Here is an 18,602-nt window from a genome sequence, read left to right on the forward strand (position 1 = left end):
AAAGCTAGACCTGAATAATTAAAATAAATCTTTATCACAAATCTTAAATCAGCTATAATTAATTTGCTTTTAAAAACAGAGCCATAATAATGGCATGGCATTCAAATAACATACCTGGAAGTACAGTCATAAAATCAGTTAACACATCATGGCATCTGATCAAGTGATACCAAATCAGTCATCGGCAAAAGAACCTGTGATAATATCATTCAGACCAAATAACAAACTAATAGTCATGTCTGCGTTTAATGGGGTGCAGGATTTTGCCTATTTTTGCCAAAGTAATTAATCTAAGATCAAAGTCTATTGGAGTGGGGTGTCTATGATGAGCAGTGAGTAGCAATGAGGCCACCTGTCTAAGAGTCTGAATCTGGATTATTAACAATATAATTTTATTAATTTGATGATGAAAAAATAAAATCTATGATGCTTGATACTGACACATCCAAATGGTGAATGTAACTTCAAATAATTGATCTTTAATGTCCTGTTAAAGATATATGATGTTCTTCTTCATGCTAAATTGGAGTCCTACTATAACTTTACAATGCCTGCTTCATAGATTTCAATATTTTCTGTGGCCAAAAGGGGAGATTCTAATTCTTTTGTTTTGCATTTTTGCTTTTGTAGATATTTTTAAAGCAATTCAACTGTGGTTTTCCATCCAGAGATAATCAAAGCTGATTTTTCTGTTTTCTTAAATCTCAAGTCTTTGTCACCAACACTTTGTCTTTCCCCACTGTGGGACAATTAAAGGAATATGCTATTCTATTCTATTCTATTCTATTCTATTCTATTCTATTCTAACCTGCATGGTATGATTCATGGATTTGCATGTGTTGATACAAGTCCAACACTCGGTGATAAACGCCCTGGTAGTGAAACTAGGCGACACAGATAGTTTTTCCTAGGTTTGACATTAGTAAAACACCAAGAGCTGAATAAAGTAGGTTGAAATTGGATGGGAGATAATGCACATCCATTTTTGAATGAAGAATTGGAATTAGTTTGACATACAAAAGACGAAGTAGTCATAGTTACAAGACAGGTTTGTTTTTTGACCACTTGTTCATAGCTTGAAACTTCACAAAAAACGACAAGCATCTGCAACAAAAACAGGCTGCAACTGTTAATTGATTTTAAAAAATGTGATGGTTTTAAAAACATCTAAGAATTTGTACCACCATTACATAGGTCCCTACTTGACAGTTCTGCCTTGCACTTGAAGGACTCAATGCTTTAGAAATTATTTACAGGAACAACATTTATTTAAGTTCATATGGGAGCAGTATCAAAAGTATAAATTGAAAAGTCTTCCTCAGTCTAATTTTTCATGCTACATAATTTCAGCAATTCATTTTACAAGTAAAAGGTATGCATGTTTTTTTTTTTTAAAGGCGTAATAGAGGCACAGTGCGGCTGTTTCTAGGCTCCCCTATGGAGCAGTCTTATTAGAACTCAACCTGAAGTGTAAATAGAGAAACATGTTCAAACATGAAAAAGGAGCATCATAACCTCAAGTCCAATAATCTGTTCCACAGCCTGAAAAACTATATTAGACTCAGCAAATAAAAACGATTATTTTCAATTAAAAGATGTTGACACAGGAATTTGACACTGGCTATCTCACCCAGCAGAGATTGAAAGAGCAAGGGGTCCAGATGGGCTGGTTGGATGATGCTTTCACACTAAGCATTACAGTGATATTATAAGGTCCCACAGTGTTAACATGATCAGTGCAAGCTTACCTTTCTGCAAGCACATTCATAGACAAACTAACCCGCAACATGGAGACATCTCCATGTATGGCTCATCAACTTCTATCCTGCTATAGTTACCACAATTATGCACATCCCCTTATTTTTAAAAAATTGGCACCCTTCTTCCTCACACTTCTTCCTCACAGTTCTCCATTCCTCAAGCATCTTCTCACTCCATATGATCCTTTTGAATAATCTAGCCAGAAACTGTGCCACTGCCTCTCCCAGACACTTCCATACCTTCACAGGTATATCATCAGGACCAACTCCCTTTCCACTCTTCATCTTCTTCAATGCCTCCTCATTTCACTGTAACAAACCTCTGCTACTTTGTGGTCTACAATAGTCACCTCTTCTACCCTTGCCTCTCTTTCATTTTCCAAATTCATCAGCTCTTCAAAGTACACCATGCCATCACTCTTCTATCATCTGCCGATACATTTCCCTCTCTATCCTTAATCACCCGGACCTGCTGTACATCCTTTACATCTCTCTGTTTTACCAACCTGTACAAATCATTCTCTCCCTCCTTACTGTCCAACAGAGCATACAAGTCATCGAACGCCCTTTGTTTTGCCTTTGCTACCTCAATCTTTACCTTACGCTGTATCTCCCTGTACTCCTATCTGTTCTCTTCAGTCCCCTCAGTGACCCACTTCATCTGTGCAAACCGTTTTCTCTGTATATATTCCTGCACTTCCTCAATCCACCACCAAGTCTCCTTATCTACTTTCCTTCCAGACGACACACCAAGTTCTCTCTTACCTGTCTCCCTGATCACATTAGCTGCAGTTGTCAAGCCATCTTGGAGCTCTCCCTGACCACCCAGAGCCTTTTTCAACTCCTCCCTGAAAACCATACAACACTCCTCCCTTTTCAGCTTCCACCACTTTGTCGTCTGCTCTGCCTTTGTCCTCTTGATCTTCCTTGTCACCAGAGCCAGCTACAAATCGCCATCCTATGCTGTCTGACCACACTCTCACCTCCAACTACTTTGCAGTAACTGATCTCTTTCAGATTACCTCGTCTATACAAGATGTAGTCTATCTGTGTGCTCCTTCCGCCACTCTTATAAGTTACCCTATATTCCTATCTTTTCTGGAAAAAGTATTCACCTCAGCTATTTCCATCCTTTTTGCAAAGTCTACCACCATCTGTTTCTAGCATTCCTACCCTGGATACCAAACCTGCCCATCACTTCTTCCTCCCCTCTATTGCTTGCACCAACATGTCTGCACCAATTACCACTCTCACATCTCTGGAGATGTTCTGCATCACTTCCTCTAACTCACTCCAGAACTTCTCCTCTAACTCACATCTCACCTGTGGGGCATAGCCACTTACGACATTGAGCATTACACCTTCAATTTCCAGTTTGAGATTCATAAGTCTATCTGACATTCTTTTCCCTTCCAGAACACTCTTCACAAACTCCTACAAAGATAACTCCTACTCCATTTCTTTTCCTGTCTGTACCACGATAGTACAACTTAAAACCTGCTCCTACGCTTCTAACCTTACTACCTTTTCACCTGGTCTCCTGGACACATAGTATATCCACCTTCCTTCTGTGCATCATGTCAACCAACTCTCTTTTTCCTGTCATCACTGTCCCAAAATTTACAGTTTCTACTCTCAGTCTCTGGCTGATAGTAATCTCCTCAATTACAAGTTAAGACTGGAGAGAACAGTATATTGCAGTTACATAACAATTTATGGGGTAAATCTTGCAATTTTTCAGGTTCCCAAAAAGGTTATGACAGTACATTTCAAGCTGATATTTCAAAACCATGTGAACTTAGAGGAACTTCAACCATTTGTGTTTCCAATGCAAATAAAAAGGAAAATGTGTTTATCCTACTAAAAATTTTTATTTGGATGAATTTGGTCAAGAATGATATAGCTTCATTATAATGAAGGGCAACTTCTGAAAAAGAGTGTCAAACCAATCTGCAATCTAAAATTATTAGAATAAATCAAGACTTGTAAACTTGCTTAGATATTTTTATTTATGTATCAGTCTTAAAGAGGTGCACCAAAACAAAAAAGCATCTTCTTTCTAAAGGCTGTAATTAAAAATAAACACAAGGGACAAAGGCAATGTCATTGCCCAGCATGACACATGCTGCACATACATGCGTGTCCCCCCTCTACGTCAGTGTTTGTATGATGTCTAATCATCACCTCCTAAGCCTCAGTCATTACAATTTAATCAGTTCCTGCCTTTAAGCATCTGTGTGTATCTTTCTATTTGTGGGTGAACTGGGGGGACGGGTCTCTCCAGTCACTGGACAGACCCTTAGAGGTAGAGAACAGGCATCACAGGACACCTTTAAACAGGCATCATGTGTCATTTATTTCAATAATTCTCCAGCTCAAAGAACCACATTTCAATGAGGCTGATATTTGCTGAGTTACCTGATATTCATTGGGCCAAAAGGTAGAGACAGCCAGCTCCGCTCGCAGCCAGTCTTTGCCTGAAAAATAATTTCATATCAACAAAACACATCCTAAAACAGGGAAAAATTGCATTCTGAAATGATGATTCAGAATTCTGGTTTACCAGTATAGGACGTTACATTCCAAATGGGGTTGGCCAAGGGGCCCTTGTTAACCTAGATAGGACACAGAACACAGAAGCATTTTACATTAATACAGATTTCATAAGACTGAGACAACTTTGAAATTTTTGGCTCTGGTATAGACCTAAAACATTCTTTCATAGATCATCTCAGCATTCAGTATTCATACTTTCCACTGCATGTTAAACTTGAAAACACATTCCATCATTTTGCTATTAACACATCACAGAGAGCTCTGTAGTAGCAGATGTGAGGTCAAAATCCATTTGGTCTTTGTCTTTTGTCTTGTTTTCACAATTAACAGTCCAACAACCCCTTATCTTTGTTTGAGAACACTTTTATGCAAGATCAAAAATGTAAAGTTCCTTGGATAAATTAATTCATACATCTATTATCGATACAGCTTATCCTGCACAAGGGCTCCCTGTAGGACTAAAGCCAGACCTACCTCATATCGTGATCATCCAGGTTAAATCCTGCTTGTCATCCTGTCAATCATAGGACTCCATAGAGAAAACCAACAATTTTCTCTCTTTGTAAAAACTACAGACAATTTAGAGAATCCAGCAAACCCACTACGTTCTTTTGTTTGCTGAAGAAACCAAAGTTGATACTTTAGATAGGTCTATGAAAGTTCTCAATCATCCAGATCGTGGCTAATTATCATTAAATCTTGTTGTGGCCCCCTGAAATGGACTGTTCTTTTTCTCGTGACGTTTCACCTCTCATCTGAGAGGCTTCTTCATTTTTGATGTGAAGCGACACATCTCCAAGGGTACCCAAGACAAGTTGCCGTAACAGGATTTGGCAACAATACAGTAGATGCTTCTAAATTTTAGATGCTGCTAAATCAGTAAGTGAAATAATGAACTATACCGAAATAGACTACATCATGTTAGTCATATTAATTATGGAAATGGTTGGCAACACCTTTTGGATATAACTGTCTTTTTGATATAGATCATAATCCCCTGAAATAAATAAATACATGAATAAATCAAAAGGGTCCTTTAATGGGTATCACTACATAGAATAGTTATAATTTCTGCCTCACAGCAACAGTAACCAGAAAAAACATAAAAATCAAAATACTTTTCTCCTGCACCACTGCATTGCAAGTTCTTCTTTACCTTCACTAAGACATTGAGTGTGCCCGGGCTGGAGCCATCAGTACTGGTGAGCAGGTAGTTGAAGTCTATACAGTGTGTATCATTCTCTTTCATGACAGGAAGCTGGAACCTGGCCTTTTCTCCAGCATCATACTGAGACACATCCACATACATGTAGGAACCTTGACACAGGGGGAGAAGCAAGAAGATTTTTATGCTTTAGTAAATGTAACAAAAGCTCAAGGTCTTCATGTTGTTTTGTTGACATAACCTGAGGGACAGGATGTTATGAAGACCCTTTTTGAGTGTATCAACATATGCTTGTTCTTGTTCATCCCATAGTTATTAAATCTCCTACTTGAAGAGATTTGAAATAGTTTCTAAAACAGAGATACTGAGTTCATAGACATAGAGTACTATAAATAGACTTGTCAGAGCTTCATCTGTGTGCCTCGATTACTGTGTTACATGTACCAACACGAAGGAACCAAAATCATTTTGCTATTATGCAGGAGACTTACCTTCACATGCACAATTATCTTAACCTTTTGAGGGATGCAAGGAAATTATCGGGAAAAAAATGAAATGGTATTTTCTTAAAGTGGAGGTGCTCTTTACGCTTTATGGTCTTTTCTATTTAACTATGAATTCACTTATTCTTAGAGGTACATCCATGAAGTACATTGTACATGGATAATGTAAATAATTATTTTCATTTATTTATTTTATTTTCAAACAAATATAAAGCTAGAACTACTTTCCTGATGAAACTGCTATGCTCAAGATCAAAAGAAAGAATGGGATAGGGAGAGATGGGAGGGCAGAGGAAGGAACAGGAAGGAACAGGAAGAGAAGAGAAGAGAAGAGAAGAGAAGAGAAGAGAAGAGAAGAGATTTTATAATCAAGGCTGTATGTCAAGGTGTTTGTAGGAAAGTGTTGGATAAGATGGATATGGGGCCATTACGCTTTTATGAGCACAATTATTGTTAGGATTGATATCATTATCATTTTCTCATTGATATTATTATCATAATAAATACTTCTATGTACTGTCAGGTCATAATAACTTGTTTTATCTTCTTCAAATAAAATAGTTACATAGGCAAAAATTCTTTAACATTTTTATTAGTAGTAGTAGTATTAATTATCATTAGCCATTATCATTAGTAGTATTAACCAATAAAATTGCTCCTCTTTCAGTAACTACAGCATGTTTATACCTACTTGTTTATACATGTAACATTATACTGAATCATCCAGGCATAAGTCAAACATCTATCAACAACAATGACTATCGAGCACTGTCAAAAAGCTACCACCATTCATCATACTTGTTCCAATTGCTGCCATAGACATCTTCCTTACCCTGCCTCCATAATCTCATTCCTTTTTAATTTCAAACACAATTTATAGAAAAAATACAAACTGACATGAATATATCAGATTTTGAAACATACTTCATAACTACAAAACATACCCAGGAAACTGTATTGGAAATAATTCACTGCCTGGTTTTACTGATGGGACATTCACTGAGTTCATCCAGATGTTTTAGTAATCGGCTCAGACCTGAACCAGATGTTGCAATGAAATATGATAAAACACAGCCATTTCTTCTTCTCACTGTAATCTGGCAATCTGGAATATCACATACTTTAACACATGATAGGACTAGAGACAATATGCCCAAAATTTCCAATCCTTTTTAGATATTTCACCGGCTATGGGATGCCAAAGTACACCAGAATGCAAAGGAATTGAAAACAAAAACGAGCAAAAATGAGGCTGAAAAACACTATTTAATGCCAGCGCTCATTTGTATAAACACAGGACACCATCCTAACCAGTTAATTCTATTATACTGTACACAATAAGTGCTTATACAATAGGCTGTATGGCAATGGTGATTGAGTTATTGTTTAGCTAATCTCCCGTGAAAACACTTTCCCCAGCAGAATAGAACCAAGAGGTTTTTAACTGATGCACACACAAACACGTACAAACCATGTTCCAGGACACACACACACACACACACACACACACATACACATACACATACACACACACACACACACACACACACACACACACACACACACACACACACACATACACACATACACACATACACACACACACACACACACACACACACACACACACACACACACACACAGACTCACTGTAGCATTATTGGATTGAGCCTTCTCCACTTATAATCTCCTCTCTGAAGTCTTTCTTTCATCGCTACCCTACTGCCCTTACACACACTAAACAGATAGTTCTAACCTTGCCGCAAGAGTATTAAAATAATCCTACTTATTGGATATGAGGGTCATTAACAAGACTCAAAATGACCAGATCCAACATGGACTACATTTACAGAGGCCAGATCCCGCTCTTCGTCTTTCTGTCTTTCTCTCTCTCTGGCTCTCTCTCTCAACGTCTCAATGTCTCAACGTCTCAATGTCTCTGTCTGTAACAGTCCTCTAATTCGCAATAGAAATGGAGATGATATTTCCCTACTTTTTGAAGTTGCAGTAATGCTGTTAGAATGTCTCTACTGTGTGTAAGAAAAAATGAATCTACTACCACTCATTGATCTAAACATGCCCCCCTAAAAACAATATGACAAAATACAGACTGGCACTTCAACTAATGATCCTTAACTGTAAGATTACCAGCCAACATCATATTAGGGGATGATTATTAAATGCTATAATATTAACAACAAATCAATCACAAAATGGCTATGGAAAATATGAGTAATTACTCTTTGATAGTCTATGAGGCTGACAGTAGAGTTGCACTGGCTCCTACATTTCTAAAATGGCTGATTTTGTCTAAAATGGAAACTCGTAGAAATGACAACACAGAGATTCTAGGATAAAAATACCCCAACGACCATCTTTAGGCCTAGGTATGTCAAATCAGTACACCAGCAGTTTTCAGGAAAATACTATTCTTTAGTAGAGCAATAACATCCCTGTGTTGTGATACCTGTTTAATATACTATTTGGCCTTCAATGGATAAGATAGTGCTTACTCAAAGAAAAAGTTGCTTTTAACTCTGAATTCTAAGCTCGCCTGGAACAAAGACTTATACCATACATAGCAGCATAATTGTTACTATGTATGGCAATTGTATCTACTAATCTATTTTTTTTTGTCATTAATTAAGAAATATACATTGGACCAAAAATATTGAGGAGTCCAACAGCACAATATTCCTTAAACATAAGGTAAAAGAAGAAAATTTAGAACATAATCTCTGGTTTCTTTATACAGTTTTAGAGCTAAGCAAACCCCAATGAGAGAGCTAAGCAAACCCAGAATCAGAGAATAGAACAGCAGAGCATTATAAATTGGGGATGGATAATTTAAAATTATTTGCACTTCAGAATTTGATGTATCACTGAGAGTGTTGTTAAAAGGATTTTTTCATTATTTTCTATTCATTGCCAGATTTATTGACGTATATTATAATTATATCACTATAATTTAGCAAAATATAGTGATAGCATATTTTATTTAGAATATATATATTTACTTATATATCCATTAATATTAACTTGACTTGACACATTTTTAATCCATTGTACTGAGGAAAGGCTGGCCTTTTGCAATGTTTTAGGCAGTATAGCATTTGGCACAAGTGGCGATGAGAAGGAAAACATCACTGGGAGGCGAAAGATCAGAAGAACAAAACTCAAAAATTAAGCAAAAAATGTTTTGCATTAAATAGTCCAGCACCTAAAATAAATTTGTAGTTGTGAACCCCCCCAAAGAGTGGGTCCTATATTTTGCAACCGAACTAGATGAAAAATCCTCCTAACATCGTACTCTATACAAAAGAAAAAAACCTGTGTCCCCTTGCTACTTGATATCAAAAGGCAAAAATGCATGCTGTCACTGCCTTTCAGAAGGATGGTCTGTCAGTACATACAAACTTAAAAATGCGAGATTACACTAAGTAATGATGATTGAAGACTATACTAATGTGTCCCTGGATAAGACATTTAAGCCTTCAATTCAACCCTGTCTATCCCTCTTTCGAATACAAAAAGCCAACCCAAAGACTGATTCTGAAATCCCCACTAGGAACCCAGTATCCCATCTAGGGCACCAGTGTTCCATTCCTTGCTGATATAATTAACTCATCAAATGTCAGTTCATGTTCCTGAGCCTTTAGGCAAGGCTCTGAACCCCTTTAGAAACCAGCATCTCCAAACCATTAACCTGCTCCACCATTGCTCTGCCCTGACTCAAATCACTAGCTTGTGCGGGTGTTAATGTTATGCTAATTCAAGGAATTACCTCTGCACTCTTGGGCAAGGTAGTTAACCTTTTCAAACTGCCAACTTTACCCTCTTTTCAAAGTGACAGAACTTCTGTTGGCATTCATGGCACTTAAATGTTAGCCTCTGGCGCAATACAAATGGGCAGCCTGTGCACAACCATACACCTTACATCGCAATACATAAAGGAGCTGAAGTGTGTTTTGTGTGTGTTAGTGTGCAAATTGTGAAGAGGTGGTTTTGAGCTAAACCTTTCTCTAAATGTCAGCAAGGCCAGGTTGTCATGATGATAAGCATGGTAGATAAATAACAGCATTACATCACCATGGTAACAAAGTCATAATCTTCCATGGCAGAGAGAAGGCAAAGCAGAAGATGAGACAAGAAGAGAGGGAAGATGACAGGGGAGAAAAACAGATGAGCGGGAAGGACTGGATGCAATGTGTCTGCGGGATTTCAACAAAATCAGTTCATTTAAGTATATAACATTCTTATTCTGCTCTTTAAGGACACTTACTACCCTTCACTTTTGCGCAACTACTAACATTTTGCTGTAAACATAGTAGGCGACCATCTCCATTCCCTGCTGTTGATTAATAACCTTTTATTGTGTTAATTAGAACTCCCATCCCGGAGGCAGAAAAATTTAATTCCTCTTCATCATCATCATAAAGAAACAGGAGATGAATGGAAACAAGAGAGGGGATGGTAGAAGAGAGGAGAGGAGAGGAGAGGAGAGGAGAGGAGAGGAGAGGAGAGGAGAGGAGAGGATTTCCTTCCACACAAAACAGTGATTTTGGTGATCTCTGAAGGCATGTATTGAAAAATGAATAGTTTCCACAGTACAAATTGTTTGCTTTTTAATTAGTCTTCAAAATAAAACAGACACTCAAACTGAATTAATTCGATGTTTACAATTTCATTAGTTATTCTTGAGGTCCATATATGTGCATGATTGATTAGACAATTGGCCGTTTCCATATTTATTAATTGAAGAAAAAACAACTTGAAACAAAAAAATAATAATATATAAATATCAGCTTTCACTCAGACATCCCTACAAAATCAAACACTAGAGACAGCAGATCAAAACTAGGTAGCACAGAAAACGTAAAATATTTCCTCTGAAACTATATGATTGCGTAAAATTCTTGTACAACTGTTCTGCTAAGGTATTTAAACACTAGGAGGAAAAGAGACTGAGTCAAAGACAAAGGCCTCACCTTGGGGCAGGTATGGTGATACATAGGGTAATTCCTGGGTGTTGATATGTGTCCAGTCAAAGTCATCATATGGATCTTGTTGGTAGTCACATTGAGAGAAGCCTTCATCAAACGTACAACTTCCTGCAAAAAAAGATAACACAAGACTTTAGTATGTAAAGCAGCAGAGGGAACAATACATATGTAGCTTGAAGAAAGTATAAAAGTGAATTGAGTTCATTTCAATGTTAGCTGGATGAATAAATAAAATCATTATGAAACAAAGACAAACACTATCAGTTCTCATTTAGGGAAACATTTGATGCAGTCCTGCATGATGTTTTTTTGTTTGTCTGTCTATGCTCATTAATGAACTACCAGGAGTCAAAGCTCTAACAGTCATCACTCAAGGCATGTCAGGATCACCTCTGACTCAAGCATTGGGGCATTCTAGCTGATCAGCTGAGCCCCACATCACAGCCTCCAGGGAAACATGTGTGAGATGGCCGCCTTTGGCCAAGCCAAAACAGGAAGTCGCTCTAATGCCAAGAGACGCTACTTGTCCCTGATGGCTGGTGGAACCAATCAACGTGCAATGATATGTGGCGTGTATAGGCAATTTTGCTGATAGGAATGACATGCTTGCAACTGAAAGCTATCTGATTCATTAACCTAGCAGCAGTGCATGACTTGCGTGAATAAATTGAATGAGAGACATGGCTTGGAAAACCCACATTGCCTTTTAGTTCAAGAAAGTAATTATTACTGATGTTGGAATAAAAAATATCAATCAGGCTGTTGTCAAGATAACATGCATATCACTTATCCCTTTATATGCCCTTTTTTAAACCCACACTTTTTAAAGTTAACTCAAATAGGAGAATACAAACAAGCATGCAGCGTCAACATGAACAATGGCAGTGCATTTTAATATTCTATAAAAGAACATAGGAGTAACAAGTATGAATGCCAACTTTCAAAGATGGCATACTGATTATATATCCACAAATAATCACAATGACGTAGGTACACCAGAGCACAATCTGCAACTAGTACTTCCAGCGACATAAATCTCCTCAAATCAGTTAGTGCCACAGTTTTGCTTCCTGTGTCCTAAAGCAAACTGCAGAGGCTGTGATGGAGAGCAAAACGACAGGCTTTCAGATACCCCACTGATCTGTGCTCGTGCTACAAAGGGGTATACCAAAAGGTGACAGCCACTGCTGGAGGAGAAACAAGTAAACATCAGGCTAAGCAACTATCTTCTGCTGCTGGCTATATGGCTGGCTATGACTCACAGCCTTAGAGATGCATTGGATCACATTCCTCTTGGCATCTTTCTTAAACCAGCTTATCTCCGTGCAATACAGTTCCGTTCTATTCAATTCAATTAGAGCTTTGTGACATAAGTTACCTCAGGACATAATGTGAAAAATGCAAATATATGAAGAGGGCACACAGTGCAGCATAATGACACACATTCAACTGCTTAAGACTGTCCCTTTACTTTACAATATATTTCACTCAAACGTAAAAAATTGTTTCACTAATGACCCTTGTTGGATTGTGTGTATGTGTGTGTGGATGTGTGTGTGTGTGCGTGTGAGCATCCAAGCGTGCTTGCGTGCATGCATGTGTATGTGAAGACCCCATGATAGTTGCCTCCAACAGTGTGAGTGTCACTTTACATCTTGCTGTCAGGTAGTTCTCTGCATGAGTTAAAATAACTAAGTGTATCACTATGACGGTTTTATGATAAGTAAAAAATTAGGACTCCATAAAAGAATAGAAGACCAAAATGCAAAAAGCAAGGAAAGGCGATTGTTAAATATATTCAGAGGTCGACATCTTGAACATGACTAAACCAAGACAGAATTGTCTTGAATTACAACAACTTAAGTACTGTAAATTGAAAAAAAGAAATATATATGTATGTGTTCTACAGTATCAAAAGACATACCTGTGTTTTTAATTGTCCAATAAGGGTGGTATCTGTTTAAAGTAAGATAAGTCATGTAAAAAAACTTACCATCTTTTTTGTGGAGTCTCTAATAAAGTAAATTGCTGTATGTTGCTTCATTACACAACCCTAACAAGCTCATCCCCCTACTTAGCTTGGCTTGGATATCATTCTAAGGATGTGATAGATATTGAAGCACTATTTAGTCTTGCTTTTCCTGTTCAAGCAATTATTTGGCCTTGTTTAACCTTGCTGAAAGAAAATGCAAAAGAAACTGGTAACATGTAACTGAACGATGACTTGATTAAGTACTTGAATTTCTTCTTCTGGAAGCAGTTTAAAGTGTAAAAGAAAATTGGACAGCCCCCATCAGAAACTGCTCAGGAACATGAACTGACAACCCCCATGTTTAAAATATGGCTTTAAGTTTTCACAAAAACACCCTATAGATTCCATCCAGCTTTGATATAGTGCATTTGAGAAGAAAAAAGTTTTTTTGTCTTGCCTTTGCAATGATAAAAAAACATATTCTTGTTTCAAAGTCCATTAAATCTACTGGTTTAAAAGACAATTTCATTGGCTCACCAATGGATTATTTCTCTCCTTTGGTCAACTCCTTTGAGAGATACTTTTTTCTGCCTTTTTCCTGCAAACATGTTAATCAGAGAAGCTGTGTGAGCATATGAACATGTGTGAGATGAACTGTAGGTCGGAGGAAACTATAAGTGTGAAACACTAAGTACAAAAACCTTAATGTCTTTGTGCTGCCAAAATACATAAGTAATCATGGATCAGCCAGTACATCGTCTTTTAGCCAATAAGACCTCTAACTATACTGCGTATCATACTTGTGATTCAGCCTGTAACTGCTGTAACTTGACATGTACCCAACACAGCAATATGATATTATGCAATTCAACTAAATATGCACAAGATGTTGGTCTACAAAAGTCTTTTCAGGCATCGGATACAATATTCACATTCATTCAAGTAAGCAAAGTTTCCACTCCAAAATGATGGCATGAAAAAGTGAAAGTATATTCAAAACTGCATATTAATGCTGAGGTAGAAGATAATAATTTACGGGTTTATCATTACAGGTCATCCCTCTATCTTCACACATAATCATGATCCATGATCCATTGCTTTGTTCATAGGTTATAAAAAAAAATGAAACAAAGAATGAACTAAAGCTTCAAGGCATGCCTGAAGAGTCTTTATTCAGTAGCCGTCCCCATGAATACATGTAGTCCATTAAATCACTAATACCAAAAACTATTTTTAAGTATTTGCACAAGTGTATCCCGATTGATCATAATAGACGCCCCTACCATCTATTGGCAAGGACATGGAGAAAGAGAGAGAAACTGACTGCATGCTAATTACTTCTTAATCGGCTTCTGTGATTGGCTGCCTTGCTAATGAAATAATGGTGACTCATTTGCATAATAAAATAATTAGAGGGACTTGATAAAGGCTCAAGGGCACCGAAGGGAAATCACATACACATGCACACACGAACACTCGCACGTGTGCAAAGGTGCATGCCTATATAGACACACATAGGGACAAAGGACAAACATTTTTTTTTTTCTTTTCAAAAAGGTGGTGAATGTTAGTAGAAACATCAACCACCAGCACTCAAAAATGTTTATTACTTGCAGTGACAAGCAATTCCAGGGGCTAAAATGTAGGCACTTTGACTGAAACAGGGGTCCGACATCCCCCCAAATGACTCATGAATGCAGCACCTCTCTCGTGCAGTTAGTTTTCATTAAGTATAGGCGTGCCCAAACACCTGCTATTTTTGGCACATTTTACCACATCAACATGCAGATACTGCTATTTGCTTTAAAGGGGTCAACCCAAGCCCCTTTTTCAATTAATGACAGTGTTTTGGAGTTTGGAGCTTTGGATCTCTGAAGCACTTGAAGTTTTTTCATCAAATGTAGTGTTAACATTGAGACATGTTGCAAGTCATCTTCATGTACATTAAGAAACAACTGGAAAAAACAACACCTGACCATAAAATCAACACGTCATTGGTTTGTTGTGCAGTGTGTATTGTACTGTGTTTTTCTCTTACTATGTCTATAAACACTCGACCAAAATATTAGTCTGTAGGCAGTGATATCGTCACTACCAGGCACATAAGATATGGGTTTGATTGAGGGTGAATCAGAGGGAACAAGTGTAAGGGGACATAGTGGGAAAACATATCTGGGTACAAAAGAAGAAAAAAAGGAAAACTTGGGGGATTATGGTAAGCTTCCTGATTAATTAACTGATAATAACTTGTTTAAAATTTTGAAATTCAGCTGTATTTTTATTTTAAAATCACTCATTCTTTTTGGGCATAAATAAAAATCATAGTAAAAAAAATAATCAGCTGCTTTTAAAAGAGGAGAGGAGAAGATAATCTATTATAGAGATATTTTTACAACACATATAACATGCAACAGAAAAATCCAATGTGAGTCCTTGTTATTGTACTTCCCCTGAAACATTGCCATTTTACTCAAGTTATGGTTATTACATTTTCTGAAAATCAAAGGGACTTTGCAGTACATTCAATGAAGAAGGATGAGAGGATGGATGAGGAAGGACCAGGAGGAGAAACAGAAAAAAATGACCATGTGCAGTAAATATTTAACGACTGTTTTATACTTTGTCTTTATATGGCCTCTTGACATTGCTGTGTACTGTGTACATATTTTGTACTGATTTATCCACATTTTTTCTTACCTCACCTGCATTACTAAAGAGCTATGGAGAGACACTGACCATGTAGGACACTGATAAAGTTGTATTTTATCATCTAGTTTGTCTGTCATCTTTACTTTTTGTTCTTTCAGTCTGCTTCTTGTTCTCTCTCTCCCTCATTGAGAATAGGTGAAATTAACCTGAAATGATACAAGGTGACATCACAGGGGGTCTATCACTCTTTCTCTCTCGTTCTCTTATTCTCCCTCCCTCCCGCACACGAACTAACTGTGTTGTCACGCTTCAGTGGCCCTTGCAGCGCACTGCAATGCTATCAAAGCTAAAACCCATGCACATACACCTTGCCTGTTAAACATACACATTGGCACACAGAATCAAAAAACCAAACACAAAAGATGGAAAGAGCAACACACAAAGTCACACATCTGCAATGCCACACATGCAGCACCATTTGTGTGCACATAGAGTGGTAGTTTAATTGGAAGTGCTGGAGGCTGAAGAATTTCTCCTTCATCTCACAATACTGTAATTGAATCTGAGACATTGTGTGTGTGTGTGTGTGTGTGTGTGTGTGTGTGTGTGTGTGCGCGCGCGCGTGCGTGCGTGCGTGTGTGTGAGTGTGTGTGTTCAGCTGATTCAGGTGTTTCCATTGAAAGTAAAACAGCAATGTGTTTTCCCTATTGAGGTGCCACTCTGTCCTTCCATCCCTGAATATATCCGCTACTCTCACCCCACTCCTCTTTTAGGGTTAATGCCCTTTTTCAATTCAAATTCAAGATCAAGCAGTTTTTAAGCAACACATTACTTTCAATAAACTGATGATTTAGCAGCACATGCACCACTGTAAACTGCAGTCAGGACCTCTATCAGCGGGTGTTGACTAACATACTGGTGTGGAATTCATTAAACCCGCAAATACTCCATGAACCCAATAGATTTTTGAGTGAGTATTTGTTGTTTCTTTGGGTAACAACATTTTGTTTGGGACTGTCATGCATCTGCAGCTAAATAGCCTCTAAGAGAAAATAATGAAAAGTCTGAAACATCAAAGGCCCCAGTAGCTCACTAAGAAGTTTGATTATTTTGCTAATGGCCTGCCATTTTGGCAGGGTAATACAAATGTGTAACGCTACAGTGAAAGTATACCCCCATTTCACTACAGAAACTTTTACCAGAGATTTTGAATAAACCGGAATTCTGAAAGGCCCTGGCGCTGTTCCAACAACATTACAAGAGTGAAACCTTTACCTACAACCCAAACTTTCGCTTGAAAAGTACCTGATCTGAGAGGAGTTTTCAGATTACATTAAGTAATACACAGGAAAACTTAACTAAGAAACAGCTTACAGTGTTTTGTGATGAACAACCCTACTTGTCAATCAAAAATGTGGGTTCATGCCCACTCCAAAACTAAGCAAAACTAAAATCATTACAATTATATTACATTTCTTTTTTGAAAGATTTCTGTGACCAAACACTGTCAGCACTTCAATTAATTGTTGATTTTTTAAGTCACCAAAAGGCTTAACACAGAAAGCAGCTAGTTACATTGAGAGTACTATAAGGCAAGATACACTGTATTAGGGAAAATCATTGCATTCAAAATTGTCAAGAATTTTTCAATTCCTTGGAGTGGCCATTAAATGAAGAAACGAATGGGTTGCTGACAGTAAACTCAACACATACATGTCAGATGCCTCTAGTCTTTGCCCTGATAATCATATTCTTTGTACTCTGCTTATTTTTTGAATCAAAATTATTTGAGCAATGTCTTTCTATGTTTTTGTGTTTTTGCAGCCATTTGCACACTGTGCAGGGGTTGAAATCTTTCATCGATATGATCTTTAGGGCATTCACCCCCCTTTGGTGTCTCTTCTCTCTCTCCTGCTTACGCTGACATTTAAACTTCATATGCTGGCCTGCCTGCTGATAAGACAGAAGTGGGGATAGGGAAGGACGCATTTGAGTAACAGCAGTTTGGGAAATAGTCTTAATCTCATCCTCAGCTGCCCTCCCACTGGGCAGCTCCCCACTGGAATGAGTTCACCTATCTTGGGAGCATTCGATTTTGCTTTTTTCATGGAAGCCTGACCTTCCTCTTTTTTGTGTTTGCAGATTTGCCTCTCCGTACAGTTGCTTCTCTGTTTACTGTCCACCCCTTTTCTGTTACGGACCATTTCAGATACAGTATGTATTGATACTGTAAGTGCCTTTCAAACAATACCAGAATGCAGAACTTTATGACAAATATCAGCTTTTGGTTAAAACCAGTCAGAAAGTTTTGCTGAAGTGGCAGTAACTAGAGAGCTGGTGAACATGGGCAGATACACTGGTAGAAAAGTTTTATCGCTAGCAACATTCCCATAAGTCTTACATGGAATCAAGTATGCATTTTACATCACCATAAGACAAAATCATAAAATGCTCTCTGGATCAGATCCTATCTAAATGTGTGTGTTTTTGGAATGAGTCAGTAGGGAGTAATTATAAAGCCCTTAGATGGCTCTTATCCGTACTTGAAACTGAGAGCACAGCTGGTATTTTTTTAAGTAAAATCCCCAAGCAACAAGTCTCAACTGGCTGCTTAGCTCCACCTTTCACAGCAAATCTGACCTCAAAAATGCTGACTGGCTGACTCACTGCAAACTCTTTGCATGTAAAAATGTTGATCATATAACTTGAAGAGGGAAAATATTTTTTGCAAAAACATTTATTGCAAACTTTTTTGCCAGACATTAAAATGGTAGGTAACTGAATTGTGAATCTATATGTGAACATGAAAAGTATCTGATAGCAAGTGATTATTTTCTAAACTCTGTAGTTAGGTAATACTTCGGTACTATCACTCAGTCAGTATGAAGGACAAGTCTTATTGAGTCATACAAAGGAAATCTGGAAAGGGATAAACAGGGGACAGAATGAGGGCAGAGAGATTTATAGCAATTTGTGGAGTGCATTTGGGTGGAA

At 37.7% G+C, this 18,602-nt stretch overlaps 1 protein-coding gene across 8 annotated transcripts in view; it reads right to left on the bottom strand.

Moving 5' to 3' along the window:
* The window catches only part of ptprk (protein tyrosine phosphatase receptor type K), a 111,927-nt gene that overhangs the window by 57,653 nt on the left and 35,672 nt on the right, over window positions 1–18,602 (bottom strand). For all 8 annotated transcript variants that reach the window (XM_086166871.1, XM_086166870.1, XM_086166867.1 and 5 more), the window contains exons 3-6: window positions 10,973–11,095; window positions 5,473–5,633; window positions 4,324–4,375; window positions 4,179–4,237 (exon numbers count right to left, since the gene is read on the bottom strand). In XM_086166871.1, the coding sequence (XP_086022997.1) occupies window positions 4,179–4,237; window positions 4,324–4,375; window positions 5,473–5,633; window positions 10,973–11,095 (395 nt within the window). The remainder of the gene's footprint in view (window positions 1–4,178; window positions 4,238–4,323; window positions 4,376–5,472; window positions 5,634–10,972; window positions 11,096–18,602) is intronic.

The sequence above is a fragment of the Fistularia commersonii genome, chromosome 20 (genome assembly GCF_037954325.1).
Source record: "Fistularia commersonii isolate RoL2024-O1a breed Wild chromosome 20, RoL_Fcom_v1.0, whole genome shotgun sequence".
In the NCBI taxonomy this organism is placed as follows: domain Eukaryota; kingdom Metazoa; phylum Chordata; class Actinopteri; order Syngnathiformes; family Fistulariidae; genus Fistularia; species Fistularia commersonii.